Consider the following 23,926-nt stretch of genomic DNA (forward strand, 5'->3'; position numbering starts at 1 on the left):
TTTCACGGCATAGATAGAGATTATAGGCTATTCGTTAGATAAATTATCAAAATATTATTATGGAAAAAGAGAAGGTGGGAATGTGTTCACGCGGCTTAGCTTCAAGTAGCCTATAGCACTGAAGAGCTGCACTGTCCTCAGTGTATAGGCTACTATTTGGGGAAGCTGGGCGCATCTCATTCTGCACAGTCATTGAACTTCACCGCTGCACCGTCATTTACTTGGACTTCAGCCATATCTGTAGGGGAATAATGTAACGTTTTAAAAGTCGCACGCAGTTACAGGTAGGCTATTGTTTGCAGATATTAACAATTATAAGTGTGCATGTAATGTTAGCGACGTAGCCTATGCCATTTGTATTTAGCGAATTTTGCCTATAAGTGCTTTAATGTGTATCGTGTAGCATACTTTTCAATCAGTAGGCTATAAGGAACTAAAGGACTGTTGCATGTTCATCTCATTAAACGACAAATTAAACCCCATGTAGCCTACTATTTAAATCGATTGCTGGACGTCGTAATGTTATTGTACATATATCTGATTTAGCATTTTATTAGCAACCCCCACCCCACCTGTCCCACCCACTTTTTAAAACAAAGTTACGCCACTGGTTGCATCAAATGAACGAGTTTCACCAGATTCCCGATGGCTCTTTGGCTTCAGATGACGTGGATCTTTATGGAACCTGTTTTGTTTTTCTATCTTGTTGTAGATACCGAATTGTGTTTGTTCATTTTTCATACCTCTGTACAGAATACATCATATAGGCTTCACAACGTTTCCATATCGTAAAGGTACTGTTACTATTTCGTCTATTTTTCAATTTTAATTTATGATTATGATTATCATCACCAGGGATAATTCTGCGATTTTGTTGACTTCGGTGAGGCAAGTCAAACAAAACTTAGATTAAGGATGCAACTGTTTAGCCTGCACAGCGTAATGATACGTTTTGAACACTGTTTATTTTTTATTTATTTATTATGTAGGCTTATATAAATATATTTTGATTAATGACAAATAATGAAGTGTGAGATGATAAAAAATGTTCGGGTCTCATATGCATCAGGAAACACGAACTAGCCTATAACATCAAACTATTTTTTACAGCATTTATTAACTTTTCTTGCTGTCAGTGTATTAATTAATGTTAAATAAAATGTTTGATTTTAAAAACACTTGAAGTTAATGTTGAGATTAAAATTAACTAAGATTAATAAATGACGTAGAAGTGTTGTTTATTGTTAGTTCATATTAAATAATGTTAAATGATGAAACCTTATTGTAAAGTGTTGCTGGGAAATATTTTTTTGGAAAATAGCCAAAAATTTGTTTGGAGAATAACAAGAATTAACACGTGCAGTACACTTACAGTTTTTTTTTTATTCGCTTTGGTAGGCTACTATTTTCACAAGTTAGGTGTACATTTTTCAAAACTCTTAGTACAAAAATCCAAACTGATCACACTTGTAACACAGCTAGTCATTCTTTCAAAACCTGATGTAATGCTTTCATTCAGTTGCACATGTTTTCAGTCCACATAATCATTGTTTCAAACACAAGATTATTGTAATATGTAATGAGAACATTTGGTTTAATCACAGAAACACAACAGTAGGCTATGATCTTATTTCAATTTAGTACTTTTAACAATCAGCTCATTCAACAGCAAACAAAGCAAGATACATGTTTCAAATCACTGTTGTTGCTGAATTACAGTTTTTTTTATTCGCTTTGGTCCAGGGTTCTCAAGTCTCACGCATTGGCCGTGAGACACACGCAATTCAACCAGTTCACACGCTCACACGCCACACCGTGTATTTCTCACGCTGAAAAGGCAATGCCAACCAAGTTGTCCTGCAAGCTTTATATATAACGTTGTATACGAGGCGCGGGCACACAAAGTGAAGTTTCCTGCTGCCAGCACGTATCTCGGCCAGATTGCGTTCGTTAATAGGCAAAATAGATGCGCGAACACACGGAAGTTGACGGAACATTCTCGGCCACCGTACGTTCGTTACTAGGTAACCAACAACATTGCGCGAACACACGTCGTGAATGATGGAGAAGGTAAGTTGGAAGAAAGCTTGTCTAACATTTTTAGGCTAGAACATTTAATATATGATACATTATTACTGATGCAGTCAAAAACTCTACAACTACTTTGCAACCAGGCCAGAAGCTTTGGCTCAGTTTGGCTAGCTTGCCTTATCTGAAACTAAGGGAAATGTGGGTGTGGGAAGGAATGAAGATGTATTTCTTCATTTTATTTTAAATAAATTTAAATGTATTTATTTTATTTTATTTTAAATGATATATTATACTGTATTATAGTCTTTCTAGTTACATTAAGACTACATGTAGGCTATTAAAGCAGAGTGCTCTGGGTAACATTTTATATCCTGTCAAAACATACATTGATCATTGCCATTGCATTTGTATTTTTCAAACACTTACAACACAAAACACATTTCATAAGCTGGAGTGTGTACTCTTGTGTACACAAACACACACACACCTTAATAATTCTCTAATATGTCATTTGTTCACAATGTCCCACCACACAATAAATCATTATACCATTTCACCTAGACACATTCAAAATGCAAAAAGATTTGTTTTTCCAAACTGTTTGGAGCAATTTGTTATATTTTTGTAATTTTTGTATAACTTATTTGTAATTATGAAATATAACATTAAAGAGTATATTTGATGTGATGAATTGCTCTGTCATTTATCAGATTTACCAATTGTTATAATTTCAATTTGTGCTGGTTAATTATGAACAATGGGTAAAATTGGGGGGCGGGGACAGTTGGGGGCGGGGCACCATTAGGGCTCCTCCCCCAACCGCATGTGATCTCACTCCAAGCTTTTGATCAAACTTGAGAACCCTCATGGTGGTTATTATCTATAAATCACTTATGTAAAAATAATTCATTACATTTAGTTATCCATATCAGAAATTGCAAACAAGTTCTATAGAAATTGTGTATTGAATCAATATTCATAGAAATCTATAGGTGTACCAAATGATTCATTGATTAACCATTAAGATCATTTGGATTAAATCATAGACATGTATTAAACTGAACAAGAAGAGATGCAAATCAAAAGTTTGATAGTAAGAGCTTTATGAAAGGCAGTTACTGTGAATGAAACATTTATAGATGAAACACTTATTTTGTGTTGTGAAAAGAATACTTTGTGATTTTGAGTATTGTACTTACACAACTGAAAACATGATGAGATGTTTGAAAAAAGTGCACTTTTGATGATCTGTTGTGATATAGCACTAAGAGTTTTGAAAATGTACACCTAACTTGTGAAAATAGTACCAAAGCGAATAAAAAAAACTGTTCTGCTGTTAAGTGTACTGCACGTGTTAAGTGTATTATTTACATTGCAATAAGATGGTAAGATGCACGTAAATTGTTGCGTCCAACATTGTTGAAATGTACAACTTTCTTTGCGGGGACACCGCCTTCACCTGCCATGTAGCCTACTGTATATCGGCTCGCTTTCGGGTTAAACTTTCCGCGACTGGGCAACTGGGTTAGGCTATAGGTTGCCAGGTTGAGGTGACAAACGGGTTGAAATTGTATGGTGTGTGGATTGTGTGAATATAATGCATTTAATACAAGATCTGGCAACTGGTCAACATTAGACAAACATATTGGTCCGATTATTCATAAAGGAGTTTGGGCCATGCAAATTACGGGAGGTTCCCGGGATAAATAACAAACCGGGGAGGGGTCCGGGAGATAGGGGTAAAAAAAACGGGAGAAACCCGGGAAAAACGGGAGTGTTGACAGTTATGCTTCTCAGCCTTGTGGTTTTCTTGTCACATGACAACAAAAATGCTTCATATATTTTTTGCAAACCACCTACACATTTTTAACTCGAAATTATCAAAATTTCTTTCTTTTTTTCTTCAAAAAAATAAATAAATAATAATTCCTACCTCTTGAATAGCCTTCAGTAGAAGTAACAATGACATAAGCCACTGTAGAATCCATAATGAGAGAACAGTGTCTTCAGGAAGTTATTCTTTGTTGTTTATCATCAGTCTTCATCAGTTGTTTTACATGAGATTTTTTTGTTGTACTTGTTGATAGTACCATGCAAGACCATGACGTACACTATACTTTCATCTCATAAGAGTGGTTAGTTCAGTTGTGTTTGAACATGAAAATCCAGTTTGATGACCCATTAAAAGAAAAGAAGTGAAATCCCAAGCTTTTATTTAATCTTTAAATTGTCATAAAGCATCATAAATGTTGTGCTTTTTTGTTGTTTATTAGTCTGAGGGATGAAATAAGAGACTTGAATTCAACAAGGAAACACATACAAGGTCATTATACCTTTGTTTATTCATATTATTTGTGTTTTTAAGTTAAGAAACCAGTCTGATGCACCTATGAAATTAACAATATGGTCATTTTTGGTGAAAATAAAACTTAAAATGGATGTTGCTTCATTGATGCCCCATTTTGATTCTCCTCCTGCAAATTAGCAGTAACCTAAGAGTTTTTGTTTGTTTGTTTGTTTGTTTGTTTTTAACATTTTGGATTGTTTTTGACTAATTTCTTTGCTTTTTTCTACAGATGGAAAAATACATATTTAAGGCACTTCTCTCACTATCATTTATTGTCATTGTTTTTGGCATGCTGGTTTTGGTGTACAAGGACAATCCTACAAATTACATACACTTCACTCCTCCAACAATAAGAGCTTCTCCAACTAATAATAAGCTAAAAATCCTGGAAACTTCCAATTTGATAACGCCCATCAATGGCTCAAAGCATTTAATGGTGTCTGCGTTTATCGACCACAGACTGGACGGGGTCATTCGAGTCATCAGCATAATCAACAGAAACAGTCTTCAGCCACTTTACTGTGTTTACTGCAGCACTGAACATGACTGCAGAACTGTTCAGGCAGATGTCCAGATACACACTGACCATTTTAGCTTTCCGTATGGTGCCTCAGATGTGATTTGTAAAGGTAAACACATGCAAAATTCAACACACGTCCTCATAACAACTGACGAGAAAGATTCAGTTGACCCCAAGATGGAGTATCTGCCAATTCGAAATAAGGTGACAAGAGAAACTTTCAAGTTTAACTTCACGATTTGCATCTCCAACCTTTTTGGCGACTACAACAATGTACTGCAGTTTGCTCAAACTATGGAGATGTACAAGCTTCTGGGTGTACAGCATGTGGTCATTTATAAAACAAAATGTGGTCCAGACCTGGAAAAGCTCTTAAAACATTATGAAACAGAGGGGATACTGGAGATTGTTTCATGGCCTATCGACAAGTTTCTACACCCGTCCTCAGGCTGGAACATCCAGACGCACAAGGGCGATGTCCATTATTATGGTCAGTTAGTAACACTCAACGAGTGCATTTACAGGCACATGTATCAATCCAGGTACGTTCTCCTGAACGATATTGATGAGATCATCATGCCGTACAAACACACCAATTTACCATCTCTTATGGAGGATCTTCAGTCTGCTCATCCCAGTGTTGGGGTGTTCCTCATAGAGAACCACATATTCCCCAAAACACAATTTGAGGACAGTGGGAAGTTCAAACGAGCAGAATGGAATAATATTCCTGGTGTCAATATCATGGAGCACATTTACAGAGAGCCTGATCGAAAGAACATTTACAATCCCACAAAGATGATTGTCAACCCAAGGAAGGTGCAGCAAACCTCAGTGCATTCCACTCTGAAAGAAATTGGAGATTGTTACCATGTACCGTTTGATGTATGTAGGATTGTTCATGTGAGAGTCCCACTGCAGGGGCATCTTACCAAAGACCAACTGTTTGTAGACAAAAGAGTCTGGGACTTTGAGGAAGAACTGATACCGAACATTGACCAGACGTTGAAGCTGTCGGGTCTTCTGAAGGTTTCCAGTTGAAATGTTTGTATTAATGTAAATAAAGCCTTTAACTGTATTGAAATGTTATATTTTCAAATAGGCCTAACTGTAGGCCTATTGAAGCTTTCACTTAATATAAACCCAGTCACATGACATTCAGAAACATTTTTCTCTTTGCTGGGAAATATATTTTTTTAAATCTACTGGTAAATTGTAATGGAACATTTTGATTTTCATTGATCTTCAACATATATGTGACCCTGGATCACAAAACCAGTCTTATGTTGCACGGGTTTATTTGTGGCAATAGCCAACAAAACATTGTATGGGACAAAATTATAGATTTTTCTTTTATGCCAAAAATCATTAGGATATTAAGTAAAGATCATGTTCCATGAAGATATTTTGTAAATTTCCCACCTTAAATATATAAAACATTTATTTTTGTGAATGGATGCAGCACTATTGCCAATAGAAATGGACAACTTTAAAGGCAATTTTCTCAATATTTCGATTTTTCTGTACCCTCAGATTCCAGATTTACAAATAGTTGTATCTCGGCCAAATATTATCCTATCCTAACAAACCATACATCATTGGAAAGATTATGTATTCAACTTTCAGATGATGTATAAATCTCAATTTAAAAAAAAAAAACACAAAAACATAAGACTGGTTTTGTGGTCCAGGGTCACATATTGCAAAGTAATGTGTCACATGTTTCTATTGTATTGTGGTGTGAACATGATAATAAATTACTTTAAAAGACAGTCTGACTCAGTGTCTCTTTCGCAGTGATGATGTTCAAGAACTTTTTGCCACAACAATTTGGTGTTTGTATTCATTTTGGTTTTGTGCATTTTTTTAAACCAACGTTTAAACAGTTTTGTATAACAAATTAATGAAGCTAAATGTGACATTTACCATCAAGTAAAAAATACTTGAGTTAGAGTTGAATTTTGAGATGATTATTAAGATCCGGAAATCCAGACCTAAATCTAAACTCGCTGAGCAAATTCAACTTGTGGTTTCGCGAGAACTCTGGATTTCCAGGGTGCTATGATCTTTACAAAACTTGTCTTTCTTCTCAGACTTCCTTGTCACATGACAACAAAAATGCTCTACATTTTTTTACAATAGTTTACAGACAGTTAAACCACCTACACATTTTTTAACTCTAAATTATCAAAATGTCTTTCTTTTTTCTTCTTCTTCAAAAAAAAAATGCATTCCTTCCTCTTGAATAGCCTTCAGTAGAAGTAACAATGACATAAACCACTGAATCCATAATGAGAGAACAGTGTCTTCAGGAAGTTATTGTTTATCATCAGTCTTATGTGAGATCATTTTTGTTGTACTTGTTTATTGTTGATAGTGCAAGACTATGACGTATACTATACTTTTTATCTCATAAGAGTGGTTAGTTCAGTTGTGTTTGAACATGAAAATCCGGTTTGATGACCCATGAAAAAAAAAGAAGAAGTGAAATCCCAAGCTTTTATTTCATTTTTAAATTGTCGCATTATAAATGTTGTGCTTTTGTTGTTGTTTATTAGTCTGAGGGATGAAATAAGAGAGTTGAATTCAACAAGAAAACACGTACATGTCTTTATACCTTTGTTTATTCGTATTCTTTGTGTATTTAAGTTAAGAAACCCGTCTGATGCACCTATGAAATGAACAATGTGGTCATTTTTTGTGAAAATAAAACTTAAAATGGCTGTTGGAGTCCAAGATGGAGTATCTGGTAATTCAAAATAAGGTGGCAAGAGAAACTTTCAAGTTTAAGTTCAAGTTTAAGCTTGAGTTACAAAAAGGCCCCAAACCCTTTGCTACATTCCATTATATAGACAGACCTCTTTCACATGGAAACATGTACTAACAATGGAAATTTGCATTCAGAGGTTACACCTTTGGGTATAGGGAGACTATTTGTCTAGAGACCAACCCCTCCTTGTGTGCCAGTTATCCCTAAACTCTTAAAAACATTATTACCTTTTGTTTTACTTATTTGGGAATGAGACATTTGTACCAGTCGCAATGAGACATTTCAAATGATACTAAATATGTATAATACTCAGTGTTAATCATTCACAAAAAAACATATATTCTTGGGCGAGTCCTTGGTGATCTTCGCATGGGGGAGAAGGAGAGGGGGATGAGGGAAAGAGATGTAGATTAGGATGACTCTGAGGTGAGACTTTCGTCTGAAAAGTGCACAAGGAGGAGTTCAAATGTTAATTTCCAGAGAGGTCCTTTGCCCTCTCAGCATCTGGTCGCTCTTCAACCAGACTGTCCGGCATCTCCTAATTTCTCAATTCTTACATTAGATTCTAGGCCTAGTAGTTATTTATTAGGTACTAGTACTTATTTTTTAGATACTAGTACCTATTACTAGAAACTAGTATTTATTCAATAAATACTAGTCCTTAGTCATTAGATACTAGTACCTATTAAATAGATACTAGTACCTACTAAATAGATACTAGTACTTATTAATTAGCTACTACTATTACTTATTCAATAGATACTACCTATTTATTAGATACTAGTATTTATTCCAAATGTTACTAGTAAGATTTTTTATTTTACTAGTAAGATTTTTAATTGAACTCTCCAGTGGCCATCCATACACGCAGAGCTGATGTTGTTATGGCAATAGACGTTTTTTCTTTTTAACTTACCAGCAAATTCAGATGGGTTGTACTCTTCAGCAGCTTTGCAGTGAATGTAGTAGCCATAGACTGTAAAAAGTAGCCTAGTCTGCCAGTCGATCTTGTAACGTTACAGATAGCTGAGGCTGCTTGGCTGAAGAGGCGGGTCCACCGGCCGGCTCAGTCTCACACAAAGCCCGCCCTTTTACCCATATATGGATTGTTCAGAAGGTGGGCGGGGTTAGGATTTCCCAAGATGGCGTTGCCCATACCCCCCATAAACGGCCTAAAAACCGTTCTTCAGAAAGTCTATGGGTGACGTCTTATAGACGCTTTGTCCATATTTTTTACAGTCTGTTTTAACACACGCGCTGTACACGGTAAACCAATCACAACAGACTGCACTGTCTGGCCAATCAGAGCAGAATATCTCACGTAAAGGAGGGATTTAGAGAGATTGATTCATCTGACGAGTCGTTTGAGAATCATTGAAAATGTGCTGATGTGCAAATGTATATTATGAGAAAATTAAACTGTTTTTTGACCTTTGATGCATGTAAACTAGTAGTAGGAGTCTCCAAAACAACATTAGCAAACTTTAAAATAGCATAATGGGGGCAATTTAACTAACAATAAGCGTAAGATTGGCGACAAGACACTCAGGGCCAGATATAATAATAAACAAACCTTTCAGCTGTGCTGCCATTCTGGATTGCAGGGGAATAGAATGCAGGAGAAGAAAGTGCAACACTCTTACTTCAGCAACAAAAGTAACACAGAATTACTACTAAATTATTACTACTAAAAGTAAACATATACTAACATTTACTAAAGTAAACGTATAGTTGAAGCGAACCATCAAAAGTCAGCTGCAAAGACATTGGCTAATAAAGTGAGATTAAATACATAAAGTATATTTGTATTATTTAACATAATTATTGCAGGTTTGTGAAATATTCTGAGTTTGCATTTCACTGTTTTTATTAATTTTAAGGAATCCTGAATCTGTTTTTGTGATTAGCAAATGCATGCTTATGTAACCTTTGACAAAATAGTAAAGAAACCCGACTATGCCACCTAGGTTATTTCTCCACCCAGGAAAATAAAATAAAAATACCCCAAAAAGAATTAAACCAAAAGGAATTACAATAATATGAAGGACCCTGCTGGTTCGGATTGGATTAAAGAGACGTGACTTTCCAAAATGATACAAATTTATTTCATACACACACACACAAAAAAAATCATTAATCTAAAACATTCTAAAAATGAATCTCTTGCCCAGTTTACCAATTAAATACCCAGTTAATAAGAGACTATAATAAACCCAACTTTAACAGAAGGGACAAACCAAAAATAAAGTAAATAAAGCTTCTTAAAGCAAGTGATAAACAAAATAAAGGAACAATACCAAATACATAAATAAATAAATAAATAAACCCTCCCCTTCTGTTAAGCTTCAGTATCACAGTCATCGAGCATTCACATGTGGACATACACTGGCAAAGAAACTCGCCATACCAACAAAAAAAAACCAAACAAACAAAAAAAACAAAGGAGAAAAGAATACAGAAACAATCAAAACGACTATATTTGAATCACAATTAATAGTATTTAAAATCCTTTAAGCTGTTTTAAGGAACCAGACTACAGGCGTTTTAGTTTCATATAATAGCCCAGAAGACAAAAATGTCCAATAGCCTACTTCATCACATATCATACTAACCGGTAGGGTATATTTGTCTGAAAAACCCTCTGTATTTCAGCGGTTCAAAACAGCAACGTCCACTGCAGTCGGACACAGTCAGTCGTACGAACAGGATGGTGAAACAGCAGGAGGCTACACACACGGGTAGGCCTATATAGCAGCTAGTGCTCTTGGGCCACACCTGAAATAGAAGTACAATAAAAGCACGAATAGTGCATCAATTTCCAATGATTTCACCCCTCCCAAACAAAGAGAAAACCCACTGTATCGTTCTTGTGCAGTCACTCAAAGTAGTGCCAAGAAATAATTAAGAGCACACACTTTTGCATCTGACTTCAGTATTTTACTGGATCAACACTGCTATCTCATTCAGAGAGCTAACAACCAATCAGCAGTATGCAAATCACCACACGTGGACCAATAACATTACATCCCCCTCTTTATGAAGTATTGTGTTACCACATAAGTCTAATATGGCAGATTTGAAACTTCCCTTAAACATATCGGTTCACATCGGGGACAATATACTTAAAGGGATAGTTCACCCAAAAATGAAAATTCTGTCATCATTTACTCACCCTCAAGTTGTTCCAAACCTGTATGAGTTTCTTTGTTACTGAACACAAAGGAAGATATTGGGAAGAATGTTTGTAACCAAACAGATCTCGGTCCCCATTGACTACCGTAGTATATTTTTTTCCTACTATGGAAGTCAATGGGGACCGAGATCTGTTGATTACAAACATTCTTCCAAATATCTTCCTTTGTGTTTAGCAGAACAAAGAAAGTCATACAGGTTTGGAACAACTTGAGGGTGAGTAAATGATGACAGAATTTTCATTTTTGGGTGAACTATCCCTTTAACATTGCATTTATAGAACAAATGAACCAATCTGTCATAACCAATGACATGAAGAACATGCATCTGACCAGCATCCATAATACTGCCACATTTGTTTTCTACTTTACCAAATGTCAGAAGTTCATTTTTATAAGTAAAGAATGTCTCTAGGTTTCACCATGCGACCAGAGTGTGAAAACCGAGGGGTTGCTGCTTGCTGCTGCATGCTACAAGTGTTTTCTCTCACATGCTACAAGTCCTTCTGTATCCACAGGTGCATGGTTTATTACCTCGTAGGTGAAATTCTTAGACTACTGTGAGCTTTATGCTACCTGCGCTCACCACTTCACACACACAACATCCCTAATGACAAACATATATTTAGACCGTGACCTGCTACTGTGAGAAAAAGCAATAAATCAAGCGACTCACCAGGAAAAAGCAACTGGAAATATAAACCCTGATGGACCACAGAACACGTAGAGGGAGAATGACATGATCACACTTAAACATATTTTTATAAAGCATCTAAAACCTAACGCGCCTCACAGGTGTGCTAAATGTCAAGACGCTGCGCAGCGCATGACTGATTTTATGGATTACATGCACACTTTAGTTTCGTTTTTTAACCAATTAGACTTTAAAATGTAGATGTTTGAAAACCGCCGAACTGACCCCAAACCCGCCCAAACCCTGTTTTACCCGCACAATAGTGATGGGCGGATCGATCCTTAAGTATCGATACTTCGATACTGACGTGGTATCGAAAAGGATCGATCCTCACATAAAAATATCGATCCAAATGTGTGTTTTTTTACCAGTAATTTTTTATTAATTTAGCACGCAATTCAGTGCATAAAATAAGCTTCTAAGTGGGAAAATAATCGAATGTTAGCGGATAATTGTGTAGGATCATTTATATAGGCTACTGTCTATGTGTAGGATAGAACTTTTTCTCCTAGTCATCTGGATACAAGACGAAACCAATCAATCACAGAGAGCGTTCGATGCTGGTGCTTCGCTGAGCTCACAGGCCCAGTGCGTTTGGGAAACGAAGCCTTGCTTAGATGACAGAGAAACAATCAGGTTATTTCGCAATAAACAAACCAAAAGTGTACATAACGGTTCAAAATGTTGACGTCAGTAAGATTTTTTTAATGAAATTAATATTTTTATTCAACAAGGATCGATGCATTAATTTGATCAAAAGTGACAGTCAAGGTAGACTGTTAAAAAAAAATCTACTTCATATAAATGCTGTTCTTTCAACTTTGTTCATCAAATATTTCTGTATAAATGTATCATGGTTTCCACAAAATTATGAAACTGTTTTCAACATTGATAATAATAAGAAATGTTTCCTGAGCAACAAATCAGCATATTAAAATGAAATATCATCATGACTGGATTAATGATGCAGAAAATTCAGCTTTGATCACATGGATAAATTACAGTTTACTATGGCATAGAAAACAGATAGCCTATGTTAAATTGTAATATTACAGTTTTTACTGTAGGCTATTTTTGATCAAATAAATGCAGAAGATAATTAAAAATCTTACAGACCCCAAACTTTTGAACAGTAGGCTAGTACTATAATTAGGGTAGTTTTGTAAAAGTCACTGACTAATTACAGGCGAGTTGAGAGCACAAATCACAAAATATTTAGGGCTAGTAGTTATGAAAACGTATTCAGATTTAGCATATTAATGATGCATTCACCTCATAAATCATGACACACGGCTCTAGCACAGGAAAGTGCATACAAGTTCAAGTGCATGCTTTTAAAATAAAAAAGTATTGGTATCGGTATCGATATCGGCGATACTGGCCCTGTATTTAATTGGTATCGGATCGATACCGAAATTTGCAGTATCGCCCATCACTACCGCACAATCAAATTCAAAACCGCCCAATCTGGCAACACTGACGGCTAGCATTGACATCAGCACAACCCACCTGTCACTCAAGTCGCCACACCCTTAAATGCAGAAATTTAAATATTAATCAACTAAACGGATGAGTTATAAAAAAAATGCACCCCCCTCACAGTTGTTATGAAGGGCAAAATTAGCTGTATAGACCAAAGCTACATAGAGATCCAGGCTGTAAACATGTTTTTTTTTCTGCTGTAAAGTTGGTAATTTTAACATGGGGGAGATACAGATTTGACTCACTTCTGCAGCCAGGCCAAGCGGCCAGTTAATGAATAACTCACTTCCGTGTTGGTTTCAAGAGAGAGAAGGGGAGGTTGCCACTTGGGTGCGACGTACCCCTTCTCTCACGTAAAAGTACACGACTGTCACCTTCGGAAGGTTATCCGTGGCACAATCCACTCGTAATATTGTCCTCTTAACCATGCTCTTAACCATCAGGAATCAACGGTGAGGGGCATGGTGTACTTTTCAATCTAAGGAACTGAAGGGCTGTTGCATCAAATTAATGAGTAACAGATTCTTAAATACTCTTTGGCTTCAAATTACGTGCAGTACAAGGGTTACGTGGATCTTTATCACAGGAACCTATTTTGTTTTTCCATCTTGCTCATTTTTCGTACCTCTGTACAGAAGACATCCGCTGCACGACAACGTTTCCATATCGTAAAGGTACTGTTACTATTTCGTCTATTTTTCTATTTTAATTGAGTAATTATCATCACCAGGGATAATTCTGCAATTTTGTTGACTTAGGTGAGATTAAGGATGCAACTAATGTTTACAGTGTATTGAATTTGTGGCGGTGGCGGAGCCAGGATTTTTTCATAGGGGTGGCCAGGCAAGGGCCAGCAACCAGTCTGGGGTGGCACGGAAATCTTAATTATTTTATCATAAAAAATAATTCGATAATGTATCGGACTGTTTTAGTGCCTACACAACTGAATAAAGTTAATTTGTACTTAATTGTAATTGGGAATCATGGAATACTGAGTGAATTGTTTATTATTACCATGCACCACCTCATATTAAAATTAATTAAATAGTAATAAAAGGGCACACACTATAGCTAAAGTTCGCTCAGTTATTGGTTCTGGTTCTCAAAATATCCAATAGCTTGTTCTACATTGTTGCATCTTCGTGGATGAGATAACATGCAGATAAATACTGTAGTCCAAAGATTATTCAACTTTCAATGCGTTTTATATAATTAATGAACTCTTCAACCAATTCTGAGTTTGTAAAAAAAAAGTTAAACTTTCTATATTAGTTGTCAAAATAAATAATTGCAACAGTTATATCTACCGAAATTAAAAAGGTTCTCTTTTGAATCCCCATGTGCAAGAATGTGAACAAGGCGGAAGTCAACAGCACATAATGTAAAATGTTATGTTTTTCATAATGTAATGTTGCCAGAATGTAAAATTAGTTATTTTATGGATTTAAAAATTATCCATTTTTGTTTGTCCTTTACAAATTAACGCAAAATGAATGCCTATCGTCTAGTAGGCTACAAATGCACAGTGCTCATTTATTTGGACATTAAAACATTACATATCAGTTTTGTGATCTCACATAGCAGAATATTTTAATCCAGACACATGTGACGCATATATAACAAATACATGCATGCAGTTTTGACAGCTTTAGTCGCCTTTTTGATTCTTACATAAGTTAATTGACGACAACTACGGCTACAGCACGCCGCATTTGCGCGTGATGTGCGTACCGCAAGCACAGTACAACGGCTGTCAGCCGTACGTATGGCAGAAAAGTTAGTTTTACTGACATTTGGCCTGACAAGATCTCATCTTACTGAAGATTGCCAACTGAATAAGAACAACGCTCTTTTCTCAGCATCTGACAGAAGTGTCACAAGCTTTCACACATCTTCTAAAATAAAAGTAGCATCAGAAAAAAAGAGAATTACGTTTGTTGTTGACTGCACACTATTCAACTTACTCAAAACTGCAACCCACCGGTTGAGAAAGACTGACTCTATATTTAGCCTACTATGTGCATATCACTATCTGATGTTCTGCTGAAGCTCATTCGGCACTTGCTCATGTTCGCACTCGTTTGGCTTGCGCCTGGCAAGTTGGAATGTGCGTCTGAAAAGTCTCATGTTTTTTGTGGTCTTAAAGAGACGGTTCAGCGTTTTAAAAAACGCAATTTTTGTCAATAAAAAAGAGACAGAAACAGCAGTTGTGAGAGGGGTGGCCAAAGGGGTGGCCAAGCTTAGACCAAGGGCCACCCCCTAGCTCCGCCAGCTGTTTATTTTTTATTTTTATGTAGGCTTATATAAAGATATTTTGATTAATGAAGTGTGAGATGATCAAATCCTTTTAAAGAGAAATCGGCAACACTTTACAATAAGGTCTCATAATAAATGCATCAGGAAACATGAATTATAACCTGAAACAAACTATTTTTACAGCATTTATTAACTTTTCTTGCTGTTAATACAAATGGCCATGTTCATGTTAGTTCACAGTTAATTAATGTTAACAAATAACATTTTTGATTTGTAAAACACTTGTAGTTAATTAACATTAACTAAGTTTAATAAATGCTGTAGAAGTGTTGTTAATTGTTCATATTAAATAATGTTAAATGATGAAACCTTATTGTAAAGTGATACTGAGACATATATTTTTTTAAATCTACTTGTAAATGTAGCCTACTGTTTGTATTCATTTTGGTTTTAAACCAACGTCTATATAGTTTTCTATAAAATGAATGAAGCTAACATGTGACATTAACCATCAAGTAACAAATACTTGAGTTACAGTTGAATTTTGAGATGATTATTAAGATGGGATATTCTATTAGCTTGGAAATCCAGACCTAAATCTAAACTCGCTGAGCAAATTCAACTTCAGTGCGAGAACTCTGGATTTCCTGTCTTTGTCTTTCTTCTCAGCCTCTGGTTTTGTTGTCACATGACAACAAAATAGCTTCCTGTTTACATGAACTATATTTTAAACATAATTGCTTTACTGTTTATTACATTATTTATTTAACTAATAATCATAATAATAAATTATTGGGCCACTTTTTTTTGCAATAGTACAGTTAAACCACCTACACATTTTTGATTAAAAATATATATATATATACATTCGTCTGTAAGTGTACCTCTTGAATAGCCTTGTAGATTAACGTATCCTGGAAGTAACAATGACATAAACCACTGTAGAATCCATAATGAGAGAACAGTGTCTTCAGGAAGTTATTTTATCATCAGTCTTCATCAGTTGTTTTATGTGAGTTTTTTTTTTTTTTTTGTACTTGTTTATTGTTGATAGTACAATGCAAGACCATGACACTACTTTAATCTCATAAGAGTGGTTAGTTCAGTTGTGTTTGAACATGAAAATCCGGTTTGATGACCCATGAAAGTGAAATCCCAAGCTTTTATTTATTTATTTATTTATTTATTTATTTGTACAACATATACAAACATAACCAGGGGAAAAAACATGGTCGAATCTATAAGAAAAAAACATTTACAATAACAAAAAATATTTGTGTACACAGATAGAGAAGCACTATATTAAGGTTAAATCATTACTTTAATTGTCATAAAGCATCATGTTGTGCTTTTTTGTTATTTATTAGTCTAAGGGATGAAATAAGAGAGTTGAATTCAACAAGGAAACACGTGCATGTCTTTATACCTTTGTTTATTCATATTCTTCGTGTATTTAAGTTAAGAAACCAGTCTGATGCACCTATGAAATGAACAATATGGTCATTTTTGGTGAAAATAAAACTTAAAATAGATGTTGCTTCATTGACGCCCCATTGTGATGCTCCTCCTCCTGTAGCCTAAGAGTTTCTGTTTGTTTGTTTATTTGTTTTTAACATTTTGCATTTTTTTGCTTTTTTCTACAGATGGAAAAATACAGATTGAAGGCACTTCTTTCATTTATTATAACTTTTTTTGGCATGCTGGTTTTGGTGTACAAGGACAATCTTACAAATTACATATACTACACTTCTCCAACAAATATCAAATTCAAAATCCTGGAGGCTTCAAATTCGATAACGCCCATCAATGGCTCAAAGCATTTAATGGTGTCTGCGTTTATCGACCACAGACTGGACGGGGTCATTCGAGTCATCAGCATAATCAACAGAAACAGTCTTCAGCCACTTTACTGTGTTTACTGCAGCACTGAACATGACTGCAGAACTGTTCAGGCAGATGTCCAGATACACACTGACCATTTTAGCTTTCCGTATGGTGCCTCAGATGTGATTTGTAAAGGTAAAGGCATGCAAAATTCAACACACGTCCTCATAACAACTGACAAGAAAGATTCAGTTGACCCCAAGATGGAGTATCTGCCAATTCGAAATAAGGTGGCAAGAGAGACTTTCAAGTTTAACTTCACGATTTGCATCTCCAGCCTTTTTGGCGACTACAACAATGTACTGCAGTTTGCTCAAACTATGGAGATGTACAAGCTTCTGGGTGTACAGCATGTGGTCATCTATAAAACAACATGTGGACCAGACCTGGAAAAGCTCTTAAAACATTATGAAACAGAGGGGATACTGGAGATTGTTTCATGGCCTATCGACAAGTTTCTACACCCGTCCTCAGGCTGGAACATCCAGACGCACAAGGGCGATGTCCATTATTATGGTCAGTTAGTAACACTCAATGAGTGCATTTACAGGCAAATGTATCAATCCAGGTACGTTCTCCTGAACGATATTGATGAGATCATCATGCCGTACAAACACACCAATTTACCATCTCTTATGGAGGATCTTCAGTCTGCTCATCCCAATGTTGGGGTGTTCCTCATAGAGAACCACATATTCCCCAAAACACAGTTTGAGGACAGTGGGAAGTTCAAACGAGCAGAATGGAATAATATTCCTGGTGTCAATATCATGGAGCACATTTACAGAGAACCTGATCGAAAGAACATTTACAATCCCACAAAGATGATTGTCAACCCAAGGAAGGTGCAGCAAACCTCAGTGCATTCCACTTTGAAAGAAATGGGAGATTGTTACCATGTACCATTTGATGTATGTAGGATTGTTCATGTGAGAGTCCCACTGCAGGGGCATCTTACCAAAGACCAACTGTTTGTAGACAAAAGAGTCTGGGACTTTGAGCAAGAACTGATACCGAACGTTGACCAGACATTGAAGCTGTCGGGTCTTCTGAAGATTTCCAGTTGAAATGTGTGTATTAATGTAAATAAGACCTAGAGCCCTATTTTAACGATCTGAAATGCAAGTATCAAACGCGAAACGCAAGTAACTTTGTGGGCGGATCTAAGGTGCTGTTGCTATTATACCGGCGGGATAAATGACTCTTGCGCCCAATGCAAATCTAAAATGGGTTGGTCTGAAGTAGCTACATTACTCATAGGTGTGGTTTGGACGTAACGTGAAATAAACCAGTCAGAGCATCATCTCACATTCCCTTTAAGAGCAGGCGCGCTTGTTCCAATGGCGGATTGCTATTATAACGGCGGATTTGCCAGGCGCATGCCAGGAGTGGTTCACAGTCGAGGAGACCAACGTTCTCGTCAGGACCGTAAAAGACAGAAAAGTGACATTGTATGGGGACGGGAGAAACCCACACAAATTAGCTTCGGTTAAACAGGCGTATAATAATTTTGGTAAATGTGTAAGCTAGATTTATTTTTTCACATCTTCATGGACACCATTAGGGATGTCCCGATCCGATCCACGTCATCGGTATCGTGCCGATACTGGCCCAGAACGCTAGATCGGAGATTGGAGGGGAGAAAAAAATATGATCCGATACCTAGGGGTGGAACGGTAGGCCTACATGTATTCGTATTGAACTGAAACGGTACGTACGTCACGGTTCGGTGCATGGATTTACACAGAGAATACACGGTATAAAAATAAATAAAACATCGCGTGCACATAATGCAGAACTACTGTTAGATACGCGCATAGACATATGCAGGTTCTTTATGCTGAGTTCAGACTGCACGATTTTAGCCCCGATTTTGGCTCAACGATAGGTTTTGAGAATTTGCCGACAAATGCCCGAAATCACAGGCAAATCGGTGCTTGTTCACGCGAGTGACAATCACGCAGTGTGAGTGAGCAAAGACGCGATCTGAGAGAATCGCAGACGAGTCGTGAGATATTTGGCATGCTAAATATCTGGACCTGTCGGCGATTCAAAATCCTGCTGTGTGAAAAGTGTTCTGACTGAAAACTACATCGGCGATGACCAACAGCCAATGAGAGAGCAAGATACAGAGCAACGGGGAGTTCGGGGAGGAGTTATAGGCCACAATATCAGTATTTTAATAGATATATTTACAATTATATCAAACAGAAACAAAGCACAAACATTTTTAATCGGGGATATGAACACAAATGTGTCAGGCTGTGCCCATCCTTACGGCAAAATACTGGAGGACCTGTGTCACTGTTTTGGTCTTGCACAGCTGGTAAAACAATCCACGAGAATAAGTAAGACTTGTGAGAGTATTATAGATCTGATCTTAGTATCAGACAAAACTAAAATATCTCAAAGTGGTACTATTACTTATGGTATAAGTGACCATAATATAATTTTTTGCACAAGAAAAATTGTTAAAAAAAACTTTTACTCTCTCTGTACTATCCAGATCATTTAAACATTATTCCCAGGAAACTTCCAGGATGCTGGTTGATGAGGTGGATTGGTCCCCTGTTGTAAATTGTTCATGTGTTAACATAGCATGGTCACAATTTAAAGATATATTTTTAAAAACCATCAACAGAGTGACCCCTCTTAGACAGATCAGAGTCAAACAGCGTTCTAGTGCATGGTTTGACAAAGGTATACATGATGCTATTAAAACCAGGGAAAAAGCACTTAAAATTTTTCATAGAACTAAAAATCATGCTGATTTTATTTTATATAAACAAGCAAGAAATAAGACTCAGGAACTTATTAGAGATGCTAAATCAACCCACTATAAGAATGATATATCAAATAATAAAGATAACCCAAAAAAGTTATGGAAGACTTTAAAGGAATTGGGGGCGGCTAAGACAAATACTATGAAACCAAGAAGCACAGGACTAACAATTAAGGGTGTCCTAAATTTCAATAAGAAATAGGTTGCTAATTATTTTAATATTTATTTCACTTCTATAGCAGAACAGCTGGTCTCAAATCTTCAACCTTCCTATGGGTTTTTTAATATTGATAGGGTGAAATCATTCTACAATAAACTTGGAGCATTGCCAAACTCATTTTCCTTACGGAAGGTTGAGGTAGGGGAGATGGAAAAAAAAGCTATTACAGTTAGACTGCTCTAAGGGACCTGGGTTAGATGGGTTATCTCCACGGTTTTTACGAGATACCGCTGCCCAAATAGCCCAAATGACTCTGCACTTTTAATGTCTCATAAACAACAATCCACTCTAGAGAGTAACCTGAGCTCTGAGCTATCTTCTGTAAACAACTGGCTGATTGACAATATGCTGTCTCTACATTTTGAAAAGACAGAGGCCATTTTGTTTGGCTCAAAATATAAATTAAATAGATGCTCGAAATTTAGGGTTATTTTGAATAATGTTGAGGTCAGTACAAAAACGTCAGTAAAATACCTGGGTTGCATCCTAGAAAACAACTTGGATGGCAGGAAGATGGCCAATAAGGTTCTGAGTAAAGTCACCGGGCTTACAAAGTTTTTAGCCAGAAATTCTACATTTTTAGATAGGTCAACAATGATCATTTTAGCTAACGCCTTAATTTTAAACCAGTTTGAATATGCATGCACTTCCTGGTTTGAAGGCCTAACAAAACGACTTAAAGGGAGGCTGCAAGCAGCACAAAATAAATTAATAAGAGTAATTCTAAACATGGGCCATAGGTCTCATATAGGTAGGTCACAATTTGTTGAGCTTAACTGGCTTCCTGTTGAGTCGCGTGTTATTATGTCAAGACTGACCATGACCCATAAAATATTGTATGGTAATGTCCCAAATTATTTGTTGTGTCTTATTACTAAGGTGAAGGACACACACACTATTTACACTCGTGGCAGTATATCAGACCTCTGTACTTATGCATTCAAGACAATGTTAGGGAAAAAAACATTTGCCTATATAGGGGCAGTTCAGTGGAACAAGTTAGACCGGCAAATAAAAGTGATTTCAAGCATGAACTCTTTTAAAAAGAGGACCAAGGACTGGTTATTAAAGAGGGTAGCGGAATAGGACCAGGGGCCAGTTAACGTCTATATTTTTGCTTATTTAAGGAAAATGTTTGTACAGTATGTTATGTCATTGATTATTGTGTAAGTGTCATGTCCTGATGTTATGTGTTGAGGACCACAATGGAAATAAGTCCTGGACTTTATTGTGTTTTTATCCTCGATTGTATCTGATGCCTTTTTGTTTTATGTTTAAGGCTTTCTTTATATAATTAAATAAATCAAATCAAAAAAATTTGCTTGACCAGCAGCAACAGCAGCACATTGCAAAATTATTTATTTACCCCCAACTCTCTTTGCAGGGTTCACAGTTCTTGCTCCCTTGTCTTCCCAGCCATTTCCTCATGCATCATTTTCCCAGGTAGCAGACCGATGTCGAGTCAATGTTGATTTTTAGTTGTAAAGGTTAGTATCAGTCGTCTGTCAAATTTCAACGTTGAATCAACGTTCACTATTTGGTCGGTATATCAGAACGTTATTACGTCGAAAATAAAACATCGAAATGCGGTTGACTCGTCAACATATACTGCGCCGACACATTTGGTCGAAATCATAACGTCTAATATATTTTTGAAACTTGGTTAGAGGTATCAGAGATCAACTGAATAAAGCATGAGATCATGTTTTGAATGACTAACTGTGTTACCAGTGTGATCATTTTGGTTTTTGTACTAAGAGATTGGAAAATGTAGGCTATACCAAAACGAATAAAAAATAAAAAAAAACTGTAATTAGGCTATGTAAACATCACTGCTCTCGCTGATATTCGTGTTTGTGTGAGTGTGAGTCACATCTGCAATATGCTGGCAATATGGATGATATCTAGGATCTTTTAAAGTCAACTAGTCAGTAATATGTCACTTTACTGTGGCGCAAATGCAAAAAGGGTAGCCTACAACAAAGTGTGAATCGAGGCGTTGGGCAAGCAAATGCGGAGTGTGGAGCACGCTTACTGCTTGACATGTAGGGAAGTGGCATGTTGTTATAGTGTTATTCTTTTAAATGTAATAATTATTGTAATTAAGGGGGTTATTATTTCATATTTTCATGAATTAGGCGTAGCCTACATCTCAGACATCTTGGCTTTCATTAAACCTATAGGTAAACTGAGTAAATCATTACATTTTACATTACATTTTTGATTTTGAAATGAGCATACGATGCTATTGAGTTAAATTTGAGTTTCCAGGATTTTTCTAGGATATAGCCTTAGAAAAGAAGAGTCAGAAGAGAGAAAAATGTTAAATTTGCAGTTTCTCCCTCAGCATATAGCATATCTATTAAACCCCTAGCAGTATAAGCTTTTCTTTTTTCAGACACTTGCATATTCCATATCAACAGTGGAAAATCTTTAGTCAGGGGAAACTCTAATCAATACATTTAGGCCTACTTAGTTTACATTATTTAATTAGAGATTAGTGTCCATCTCTTCTACATTAAATTAGTTGAGTTAACATAATTAGTTAATGAAATAATAAAATAATAAAAATAAAGATTCAATTAAGATGTTAAACATATTTCTATATACCATTGATTGTTCCACCACACAAAAGGACTGTTTTTAAGGTGACAATCCATTAGACCCTTCCGGAACCCAGAAACACAGAAAACCCACAGAGACCCCCAGTGTTTTTTTTGTTTTTTTTTCTCATCTCAGTAATTCATCTTATGAAATAAATGTGATCTGCTGTCAAGGTTTAAGTTTAAGAATGATCGCAACAGGAAAACAATTTTCTGTTATGAAATTTATTTATTTTATGTCTCTGTGTGTGCACAGTAGCCTATTATAACTTTAAATTCTGTGATTTCTGAGAGCAGTAGGCAAGGAATCGTACTCGGTTACCTAATGTAACCTCGGTTCTCTCTAGAAGAGGGAACGAGTACGAGGTACGTGGGAACGGGAACGAGGTTCTTTCGTATTGCGTAAGTTAGCTTACGCTACGGGAACCCTTTGTCAACGCCGTGCGCGCCGAGCATCCAGTGCATGAGTCCCAGGGAAACCGGGGAAAACCACATGCTGGTAATAAGCACTTCATATAAAATAGAGCGGCACTGCCGGTCTATGTATCAATGTATGCAATGCGGCCAGCAGCGCGGGCCAGCACAGTACATAAGCACATCACAGGGGAAAATAGAGCTGTCCCACCGGTCTATGTGTAGAGAGAATAATCCCCAGCGCAACTAAGTGGAGGATGGGCGGCCAGCGGTGCGGGCCAGCACCGGTACACAAGCGCGTAATGGGGACAAAAAGACAGAGCGGCTCAGCCGGTCTGTGTACAGAAAAGCTCTTCCCTTGGTGCCATTACCAGAAATATTAACAGTACATGAACGTAGTCTGCACATGAGCGACTGGGCAGAACATACACATCACTTATACTGATAACAGTTTAGCCTGCAAGGCGGGAACTTCCAGGTTATAAAACCTCAAGAATGTAGATGGGGAGGCCCAGCTCGCCGCCATGCAAATATCTGTTGTATAATATCAAGAAAATGCAATTACCTGCCTCCTTGTTTATTATAAATGTCTTTATTGTTATACATATTTAGCCAATGTATTGGATATAATGCATTGCATTCAATGTTGTTATTTATTTTGTTTGTAAAAGATGGCTTATATTGTTTTGGCATAGATGTACAGTAATTGGTTATGTGACTGTGCCAACCCAT

The 23,926-nt window shown here is 36.5% G+C and overlaps 2 protein-coding genes across 6 annotated transcripts; both read left to right on the forward strand.

The window, feature by feature from the left end:
- Positions 1-147: 147 nt before the first annotated feature.
- On the forward strand, positions 148-10,800 carry LOC311066253 (uncharacterized protein). Of its 5 annotated transcripts, none has more exons than XM_084087307.1 (4): positions 267-284; positions 713-794; positions 4,305-4,354; positions 4,608-10,796. In XM_084087307.1, the coding sequence occupies exon 4, from the start codon at positions 4,608-4,610 to the stop codon at positions 5,937-5,939; it is 1,332 nt and encodes a 443-aa protein (XP_083943433.1). In that variant the 5' UTR covers positions 267-284; positions 713-794; positions 4,305-4,354; the 3' UTR covers positions 5,940-10,796. The 5 variants fall into 5 exon arrangements, 3 of the variants coding, with proteins under 3 accessions (XP_083943434.1, XP_083943433.1, XP_083943435.1); XR_014603045.1 differs by lacking the exon at positions 267-284 and having other exon boundaries at positions 667-794; positions 4,608-6,044; positions 6,590-10,800; XR_014603046.1 differs by lacking the exon at positions 267-284 and having other exon boundaries at positions 672-794; positions 4,608-6,154; positions 6,590-10,800.
- A 2,471-nt stretch (positions 10,801-13,271) lies between these two features.
- LOC311066254 (beta-1,4-galactosyltransferase galt-1-like) lies at positions 13,272-21,509 on the forward strand. Its single transcript, XM_084087310.1, has 2 exons — positions 13,272-13,709; positions 16,935-21,509. Exon 2 carries the CDS (start codon positions 16,935-16,937, stop codon positions 18,240-18,242), a length of 1,308 nt encoding a protein of 435 aa, XP_083943436.1. The 5' UTR covers positions 13,272-13,709; the 3' UTR covers positions 18,243-21,509.
- Positions 21,510-23,926: the final 2,417 nt, after the last annotated feature.

The sequence above is a fragment of the Abramis brama genome (assembly GCF_963993115.1).
Source record: "Abramis brama genome assembly, chromosome: 16".
NCBI classification, from domain to species: domain Eukaryota; kingdom Metazoa; phylum Chordata; class Actinopteri; order Cypriniformes; family Leuciscidae; genus Abramis; species Abramis brama.